The sequence below is a fragment of the Egretta garzetta genome, unplaced genomic scaffold (genome assembly GCF_000687185.1).
Source record: "Egretta garzetta isolate BGI_Z169 unplaced genomic scaffold, ASM68718v1 scaffold187, whole genome shotgun sequence".
Taxonomy (NCBI): Eukaryota; Metazoa; Chordata; class Aves; order Pelecaniformes; family Ardeidae; genus Egretta; species Egretta garzetta.
The window spans coordinates 711884-721871 of record NW_009260342.1 but is presented as its reverse complement, the minus strand read 5'-3'; the positions used below and the strand labels follow the sequence as shown (position 1 = coordinate 721871).

At 44.8% G+C, this 9988-nt stretch overlaps 2 protein-coding genes across 2 annotated transcripts in view; one reads left to right on the top strand and one right to left on the bottom strand.

Annotated features, from left to right (window-relative positions):
* Positions 1-2980, top strand: part of MRPS14 (mitochondrial ribosomal protein S14) — a 4057-nt gene extending 1077 nt beyond the window's left edge. Inside the window, exons 3-4 of the mRNA XM_009642685.2 lie at positions 444-509; positions 2491-2980. Of these exons, the coding sequence (XP_009640980.1) occupies positions 444-509; positions 2491-2673 (249 nt within the window). The 3' untranslated portion in view covers positions 2674-2980. The remainder of the gene's footprint in view (positions 1-443; positions 510-2490) is intronic.
* Positions 2981-3118: 138 nt separating this feature from the next.
* Positions 3119-9775, bottom strand: LOC104129722 (calcyclin binding protein; the record flags this gene model as incomplete). The annotated part of the gene is made up of 6 exons (XM_035898064.1): positions 3119-4591; positions 6432-6526; positions 7840-7939; positions 8559-8655; positions 9362-9554; positions 9683-9775. Coding segments are annotated over 6 exons (738 nt in total), but the record flags the coding sequence as incomplete, so codon positions are not given.
* Between the last annotated feature and the right edge of the window lie 213 nt (positions 9776-9988).

Genomic DNA, 9988 nt, shown 5'->3' with positions numbered 1-9988 from the left:
GCTTGGGCCCCGGGCTGCGCCGGCGGCGGGAACAGCGCGGGCGGAGGAAGGGAGGGGTGCAACTCCGGGGTTGTTCGCGCCTCCGGTACTGAAAGCTCCTTGCAGGCTTTTGCCAACTAAACCGGATCGCGCGCCACGGTTCTTGGGCAGGAGCTGCGCTGCAAGAAAGCAATTTGGGAAAGCCTGACAGAGACATTGATGGAAACAGTTCATGCGTGGCTGCCCAGGGGGCTGTGGGGTCTCCTTCTCTGGAGAGATTCAGAGCCCGCCCGGACGAAGCCCTGTGCAACCTGGTCTGGGTGGCCCTGCTCTAGCAGGGGGGTTGGACTGGACGATCTCCCGAGGTCCCTTCCAGCCCTTGCCTTTCTGTGTGATTCTGTGAACTGGGCAAACCGTGCGGGCAACAGGTGGGTATCACAAACTTAATTTTTTTTTTTAATTAGGTTCTCCCCTCGCTGTGCACAAGGCAAGTGCGGAGCTACTACGTGGACTGGAGGATGCTGCGGCGCGCGCGCTTGCGCTTCCTTAACTCAGGAGCACGGAATTATGTCATATTGCATAGCTGCTGCTGGCACCCAGGCGTCACCAGAGCCTCTGCCTTTTGGGGGTGTTCAGAACAACAGTGTATTCTCCTGACTAGAGGTTGTGCTTGTTGGGTTGTGGGTTTTGGTTTTGTTTTTTGTTTTTTTTTTAAACCAGTGCTTCTCATGTAAGCACTATATGTAATACTACATATGATGAAGTCTCATTTTCTTCCCTCACAGCCGTCACTAACTTATATTCAGAAAGCTATTTTCCTTATTTCCGATAATATGGGATATTATAGGGTTACTTTTATAGCTTTCTAAGTAAACTTTAGGGGTTTTTTTGCTTATTTAAAAAGCTGGAAGCCTGATCCAGCCAAACCCACCAATTTGTTCAATGAGAAATACTTTTAAGTTTACTCCTTGCCTGAGCTACAAGCATGTAAAAGTTGTATCAGATCTGGGCATTAGGTCTGTTCTTAAAAATGCACATATTCACTGCCCTGCTCTCAAATTTCCTTACTAAGCATTAAAAACATTTGCAAGTATCAGAAATATTCTTGCAGTATTCCTGTACGTATTTCATCTGGCCATGCCTAGTTGTGGGGAGATCCTTTCACCCTTAAACATTCTGGGAGGGAAGGTGTGTGAATCTGGCTTTACGTACTGACTTTACCACTCTCTTGGCAAGTCCAGTCTGCGTTGGATGTCCTTGCCGGGGAGGAAAAAAAAACCCAAGTGAATTGCAGCCGGCTTTGCTTTTGGTATTCTTCAGCTGCTTTTGTCACCTTTTGAAGTCACAAAGTCATAGCAGCAGTTAGATTGAAGAAAAAGACTCCGAGAAAATAACTTTTTCCTTCCCTACAAAACATTATTTGGGCTCCAAAATTAAAGTCTTAAATTAAGCTACAAGTCTTCTCTTAAAGTAGAGGCTGCTTTCTGAATCAAATCCTAAGTAGTAAATAGGCGAAAAATTACTACAATTGTTTAGCTGTAGTAGATGGTGTATATATATATACAGCTATATACGCAAATAACATGCACAACTGGAGAAAACTGGTCACTGAAATATGTGCTGAAGACAAGAAACCCTGCTGACCTTGCTGTTACTGAAAGCGAAGGTCACGTTGCTGCTGCCTGGATGCCGTGCTCCCTTGAAGGCAAACACCCCTTTAGCAGGTAGCCTTATGCTACTGCTTTCCAGCACTCCTGCAATGTTAGGGGGGTTTGTAGTCTAGCCTCAGACTTCCGTTTTACCTCCAACTGTGACTTCCTACCATGACTGAACACAGGATTCTTAGGAGCCCTTCTTTCCTTTAGAAAATAATATATTAAAAATGCTGTGGTTAGGGCCACTGACCTAGCCTCAAGTGACTTTCTTTAGGCTGCATTTCCCTGCTGGGCTCACTTGTTCTTCTGAAATTCCATTTGCTGCTACCTGAAAACTGTCGAGGTCTCTTGTTGTACGTGGAAAGCCTTCTCCTTAGAACAGAGGCACTTTGACTTGTCCTTCTCTGCCTGCGGCTCCTTCCAAAGTACACTAGATGATGAAATTGTTTTCCCTAACATCAAAGCATAGTAGCTGGGAAGGCAGTTAATAAGGAACAAATATTTAACTTCAGCTCACCTTAAAGGACTAGCCCACCCTGTGACATGGACAAAGCCAAGCAGATTTTGACTAGTGATAATTACTGGCATGAGGTTGTCTGTCGGTCTGTGTAATAAGGTTAACTTTGGAGTCTCCGTGTGGATCATTTTACATCCACTGTTGGGATGCCCAGAAGGAGAGGGTCAAGTGAGGAAAGCAGGCGCACGTCCCTGCTCAAATAGCAGAGCATAGTCATGAGGTGGCAGAGAAGCTTGTGGTGGTACCTACTCTACAGCTAGATTTTGAGGTGTGGCAATAAGCCCCCTCAAAATCCTGGGGAACACAGATAAACTCTTGTGCTGTGGTCTTCTGTTTTAGGAAGTGGCTGATAAAGAGATTGCTGACTTGCCCCGGGACAGCTGCCCTGTGAGGATCCGAAATAGGTGTGTCCTGACATCCCGCCCTCGGGGGGTGAAGCGGCGTTGGAGGCTCAGCAGAATCGTTTTCCGCCATTTTGCTGACCATGCTCAGATGTCTGGGATACAGAGGGCTATGTGGTAGATCACCGCATGAATATACATTCAGGCAGAAAACACAAAACAGGCTCAGTTGATGTGTTCAAGTGATTAAAGCAAGACTGTTCTAAAGAGTCCAGCATCAATATCAAACTAATAAGGGAAGGATGAGAGGCCATGCTGGTTCATTGAACTCCCTTACTGGATTGTGACTGGTATCAGCTAAGTGACGAGAAGCAGCATAACTGCACTAAGCTGGTCTGCATGAGAGGCAAAGTTTTATTTTGAGGGGGAAAAAATCACTACGTAATTGTTGCAGAACTAAGCTGAGGTTTGTCAGAAATAAAGACATACAGCACAAGGCTTGTTTAAGCAGTTTTTTTGCCACCATAGGGTAAGTTCACCATGGTCATTTGGGTAAAAGCATAAATGAAATTGTACAACAGGGCAAAGTAGTATTCTGCCATGAACAAGGATGAGCACAAACTGAAAATAAAACATGGCCTCAAGTTTAGATACTCTTGCTATGCAAACTTAGTATTATTAACAAGCAGACAAAGTGGATAAAAGACCTGTTAGAAACTACAATGTGCTAGTATTTATCTCCTGCTTGCAGTGCAGTGCTTGGTCCAATGCTTTAAGAACAAGGTAGCAAGTAAGTCCTAGTCCAGACCGTAACAGGAGAGTAATGGCTTCCTTAATTCATCAGGTAACATCAAACAAATCTGTCCTCGGGAGAGACAGGAGAAGGAAGCAGGAAGGAAACAACAATAGCAAGAAGCCTGCTGCTAAGCTCAGGTTTCCCCTGTACTCTTCTTCAAAGCAGGGCAATAAAGGGGAAATGGCTGCTCCGTCCCCCTCCCTAGCAGTGGGGCTGAGGGGCTGCAACCAACAGGCCAAGTGAAAGGGTACTGCCCCCAGATGGAAGACACACAGGCAGCAAACTGACAGCAACCCATCACCCCCGGTTGAGTGAAAAGTTTGGAGTATAACCTGTCTCAATATACTTCTTGCTGTTACCTTAAAACCCTTGACAGTTGATGGGAGAAAGTGGAGCTTGTCTCTTTTCCTTATGTACTGCTAGAGCCAGGGTGAACTCGCTGTCCAGCATCAGCAGCTTACTGCCCTCCTGTGACTGATGCCACCTCAAAGACACCCCAAGGAGGTCACAGTTAGCATAGGTGCTAAAGAGCTGCTTTCCTTTTCAAAATTAAACTGGTTAAACAGCTGCTTTCCTTTTCAAAATTAAACTGGTTAAACAGCCAGCAGATACGTTATGAGAGTAATCATTACATTTTAATACCACAAGAGTAACAGCATATTCTTTCTGCTCAACTAGCAAGTGCTTGAGATAGTGGTTCTTTCTTCAGAATTTTTTCTCCCTTTGTGACATCCTTCAACATACTTTCCCACATCTGATCGAAAAACCACACCCTGTGTAGTGAGCGTGACAACCCCATTAACCAGGTGGGTACAGCTGTCACTTGCAACAGAGAGGCTGTGACCCATCCTAGGTTAGGATTCCTTTTCTTTTACATTCCGTTTTGAGTTTTGTAACGCTCTCCACTCGTCTGAGATGCTTTTTCAGGGAGGGGTAAGGATATACCTATGCTCCACTCTTCAGGAAATGGTGAACCACTTGACTGAAAGAAATGCTTTATAAGCTATTTTATTTAAATATTTTCTCCAACCTGAAATGGCAAATGGCTGTCTTTGCTTGGAAGAAGGTTGTGTAAACAATGATCTTTGCAGCACAGCATGTCTCACATGGAAGATCAGTATTAAGGCGGCCCTTCAAGTACTTTCAAATATCCATTGGTATGTCCCCTTTGGATTGCTTTTCTCTGCTTTCAACCCAGGCCTTGTTGATGGTGCGCTTCATCTCATCATCCCCTTCTGCATACATCTTTTTTAAAAGGTTCATAAGCCCTTCACTAGGATCCGAGGTGTCATAGGCAGCCTTCCTGCAAGATGGATACATATGAGAAATCGGGTATATCCAACAATTCTGCGCAAAGAAGTTAGTATTTGTTTGAAACATCTTGGTAACAGTGAGGATTTTGCTTTGGCAAAGTCTTTAGACCCTGTCAGTCTTCAGTCACACCTCAGTCAGCTTCCGAGTAGGGAGAATCCTAAAGAGTACCCTTAAACTAAATACGTAGAGCTGTCCCACTCAGGATGACAGGAAGCATTTTGCAGTAAACATGACGCTGGAAGCACCACCCAAAATTAACTTTAGGAAGCAGGAGTGGAATATGACAGACTCCGAAAGTGGCAGCATCTGTGCCGTTATGTGAAAAGTGAATAAAACCAGAAAAATGATCACACTGAGCTATTTGAAGTGACCCAAAAGGCATTTTCTGCTTCCCATTTTTTTAGATTATCTCCAGAGGTTGACTCGGTTTTTTAACACCTTGCATTTCAAAGCAGTATCCTCAATTTAAGAAGCCAGTCGACAAACAGTGCCACCCACAAGGTAAGCACCTAGGTATGACATGCCCCACACTACCAGACTATACATAATGCCCTCTCTAGCAAAACTGCCTCTATCCTGTTTTCAAAGATCCCTTAGGTCGTTACTTGTTTCTGCAGGCCACCTGAAAAACATGCAGATCAAACCAGATCAGCAGAGGGAGCAAGCTCCCCAAGCACGGCGTTAACCACCAGCCTCGAGGACCCAAGCCTGAGGTGTGTTTCTGAAGCGACTCGTTTGTCACACTGTAAATCCTCAACGCTTGCGAGTAAGGCAGCAATACTAATGGTGACAGGCCGGGCGGCGTGCAGGACTGCTCTGCGTGAGATACAGGTTTAACAGACATACAGGTTTAACAGAACGACCCTGTCCCTCCAGCAAAGTGCATCAGTAGTCAAGCCGCCTTCTCTTAATCTCCAGTGATGTCATTTGAGAGGGGAAGGTACTTCTGCTCCAAATTCAGGTATGGTTAGTGAGAATAATCAGTTTTAGCAAGTCATCCTATCAACATACAGAAATGAATAGCTGCTGGCAGGCATAACTTTCTTAGAAGTCAGTGTTTCCATGCTTCAAGGTGGGTATATACAGGGTTTTCTGGAGAAGGACATGTGTATGTATTGTAAAATAATATAAAATTATTACATAACTACTACATTTTTACATATATACTTAAAAAAATTGCCTCTTGTCCCCAGGTGTTTCCTGCTGTAATTTACCACCCTTATATACCCAGTGCCTAAGCTACTTGTAGGACTGTTCCCAAGCACTTGAAGTGATAGAAATTAGCTTGAGACTTTGTATAATGATCTCGGTAAACAAAGACCTGTTTTGCCAAAAGGGCACTGCGATTTTTGTGCAGGTACTTCACACACAGGTGATAAAATAAATTATTATTTTGACCAGCATAGCTGCAGGGAATATATATCTATTTTTATATAATATACAAGTAACCTAAAAAAACCCAAAACCCTAACCTCACTGGAGCAGTTTTTGCAATGAATGCAGCCATCAAAATATAAGTGAATCTTGAACTGGTTGATTACCTTTAGCACTCTCACTGCAGGTCTTATCTATCGTATTTCCTGTGATGCAGCATTCATGATTAGCAATAGAACAGGAGAAGAGTGGCAAACAGCTACGCAAAGTGTATCTCCTCCACTGCCAGTCCTACTAGTACCAAAAAAATCCCAACCTAATGATTCTCAAACATCTTAGGGGCTTGTCCCCCGGACAGCACAGTCAGGACAGCACAGATCTGCTCCCCAAGCGGTCCTGAGGCAATCTGGAGAGCAAGAAATGGAAAAGAGATGGAGGGTTGAAGAGACACTTACTCTTTCTCCTTGCTTTCTTTTTCCACTTGAGTGAGACATTCCCATTTTTCCTCCCGCTTCTTCTTACACATCACAAGGACCGTGTCTGTCTTTATCTGCATGGTGAACAGCAAGACATCAATTTAGAATGCTTCACAAAGGGATGCTTGCCACAACCACAATGAGTAAGGTTAGCCTATAACATAAACCTCTTTCTATACTCGCAAATTCCCGAAACATTTATCTCAGCTATTGATTATTACGTGGCATACAAAAATTAAAGTATGGACTCAGCTTTGGGGTACAAAGTATTAACCTTGTTGCAGACAATTTAAATGGTGTGATTAATATATTACTCGTACAGTGCTGTAGTACCGATACAGAAGAACGTACAGTGCTGCGGAAACACCACTCAGTGATTCTCAGGATGCTAAAAGTACCCAGGAATGTCGGGTAAAAGGCGTCTGTATTTACTAGACTTCCTCTAGAATACCAAGTTCAGGTAGATGCTCTCCCAATTTATTTCTCCAAGGACAAGATACTCATTTTTTAGGGCATTGCTTAATCTTGCAATATGTTTGCAAGTCACAAGCAAAGCCCGTTTCATTGCAACCCTGACCTAAATTTCGCAAAGAACTCCCGCGTGCCACAGCAGACAAGAGTCTGCTGGAGCTTTAGCTTGGCTTAACAAGTACACGAGCACCACTTGCTTTTACGCCGTGTTAAAAATCACCAGAGCATCACCCTCATTTATTTCAGTTGTTTTAATCTTACGCTGTTCTAGTTTTAGAGCAATTTCAAACTGAACCATCATTTCTCTACCTCCGACGTCACTAAGTGCAGCGCACAACTGCACAGAACGCACACAAGGTACGTGACACTAAGCCCGGAAAGGTGCTGCAAGTAGCACAGTTAGGGGCACCAGCACCAGTTGCATTCATCAGCAGTAAAACGTTACTAGTGTTCAGCTCTGGAGCAACACACCTATACGCAGAGGCAGAGTAGGTTTCAGACTTGGCTGTGGGTATTAAGCCTTTCTAAGTTTCCCAGGATTTCGGTCTGCTGACAAGTCTCTTAAACCTTAAAATCACAAAGAATTTTGCAGAGGTGTTTTAAAAGCACAGGGATACAAGCGGATGCTTAGTGGAATTTTCTGCTTAATTATTTCTGAAATCCTGTTGGAGAGCTATTAAAAAAAAGTGTACAATATCCAGACACAATCTTCTGAAATAGGAGCCCATGGATTCCAGAGAATAATTCCAGTTATGACAATTACAGATTAGTAAGAATCACGTTCACAGTGAAGAGACTTTACAGACAGAAGGGAGGGACTGAAGGTTAGCACTGAGTCTCTTGTTCATTGCCTGACTGTAGTACATGGTACTTTGTGAGGGACCTAAATACCTCTTAACAGCTGAGGTGCACTGACCTTTCTAGAGCTGCCTTCCACAGAGATGGGTTTCAGGAGGTTGTTGAAGGTCATGGTGTAGTTCTTCCCATTCAGATTCTTCACTAGCAGATCGAATGACCTGGAACCAGAAAGCGGGGGGGGGGGGGAGAAGGGCACAGATATTCCAATTATTGTAAGACTATTGTGCCTTGCCACCAAAAACGTCTGAAGGCCCTTCAGCAGACATATTTCTTTGGAAAGAGCGTCCACAGGCCTGAATGATTTTCTTCTTGCAAATCTTCAATTGGATTTAATACTGAGGACTTAAAAGGACCTGTCCAGACTTCACAACAAATCAAAACCTCTAGGGTTCTACCTCGCTGATGTCCTACAACCTTGGAAAGGCAGGTTTTCTTAACATACACTTCAGTTCTACCACCATCAAAAAACAGGGCTAACACTACATATCCTGTCAAGCACGAGGAGATGCAACAAGCATTTGTAAAATGAAAATACCCTGGTACCCTCTAACGAGAGCTACACTTAAGGGTACATGCTAAGTGCTACTAAAAGCTAATACTGCTCAAGTGTAACAAAAAAAAAAAAAAAACAAAAAAAAAAGAGGAAAGGGAGAAAGGGAGTGGGTGGGGGAGTAAGGGCTGATACAGAACAGAACTCAACACAACACATTCCTGCATTTAAATTGTTCTTCAACCATGCTCTCTCCCCCGTGGCGTAGAGCAATAAGATGAACTCACCTCTCTGTGAAATTCACTTGCACGTTCTCAGCTGGAAGTTTCTGGACTCCACTTAGAGAGACGTAAATCTTAATGAACTTATCTGACTGATCCCAACCTGCAAGTGAAAAAAAAGAGATTAAAGTTCTACCTTTTCTCCATACTTCATCCATTCCATTCCACCTCCCCCCTGCAAAGTCCCCTAGCACTGATCAGGATCTCTGCCATACTGAAACAGAGGGATAACGGAAAGACATGAATTACTCAAGAATAATTTGAGAGCAAAACGAGGTCCTCACATGTAGTCCTGTTCCCTAATTCCTGCAAATTCTGAGAAAAGCCACATATCTCTGAGAAAAGCCATGTATCGGCTCAGGTAAACAGAGAGCAACTCTCTCTGTGCAGGGGGAGTCAGAGGTAGCCATCTGCTTTTGCTGCAGTTTCCTTGACCCACTTTTTCCCCTGCTCCCCGCATGACACGTATCTTGAGCAATTCCCTCTCCTCTCACCTACATGGCGAGCAGAGAAGCCAAAGCGCACTCTTTTTTTTTACTAGGCAATGGAAAAATACCTGTTGGCACACCAGGGATCATCGATGCATCCCACCAGTAACCATCACAAAAAGAGAATGACTACAGACTCTGGTTGGGACGGCACCGTAAGGACGTAGTAAGCTTTCAAAGCAGGGTCTCCAGGATGAGGTAAACACTGAAGAAGGCTTCTCTAAAATACTAAGCAGCAACTGTAACTCACACTAATGCCTCCCTGCCTTCCCTTCAGAGAGATGCTGGAGCTCTAGTAAGTGTTCAGAACAGTAAACTTACCATAATTGTTTATTTTCACTGTGTACCCTCCCAGTGACAACTTTTCTTCCTCTGCCACATCTTTTGGCTTCGGTGCAGGCTGATTCTTGATTTCTAGCTCTAGCTTGTGCTTCTCTGTCATCAGGACATCACGAACACGCTTCCTCGTGGCTTTTGTGAGCAATTCCTTGACCTCTTCCAAATCTTTCTGTAACTGGTTCAAAAATAAAAGGTGACACGTAGATATTAGGCACAGTTGTTTTTACTCAAGGATCACTCACAGCCGAGCTCCTTCAGCTGTGACACTTCCACGTTTCCCAGGTGCAGCCGCTTCAGGTTTACCAAGCCCGTGGTTTCCCTCCTCTCCACACCCCGCGGAGCATGAAGCCACCCGCTCCTCGCTCCCCGGCCACTCGCGATTTCAGGTCTCGACCAGCACGCATTTCAAGGCTTAAGCCTTCATCGGTTAAAGCCCAACAGAAGCCGGTGGCAGTCCGACATTTGGAACAGCTCCTCAACAGGTCCTGGATGACGCTGACGGCGCACAGCACCGCCTCAGGGGGAGCCACCCCCCGCGCTCCCCCAGCCCCCCAGCCGGAGGCTCCCTGCCGCCCCCCGGGGCACGGAGGCTGCCCGGCCACGCCTCCT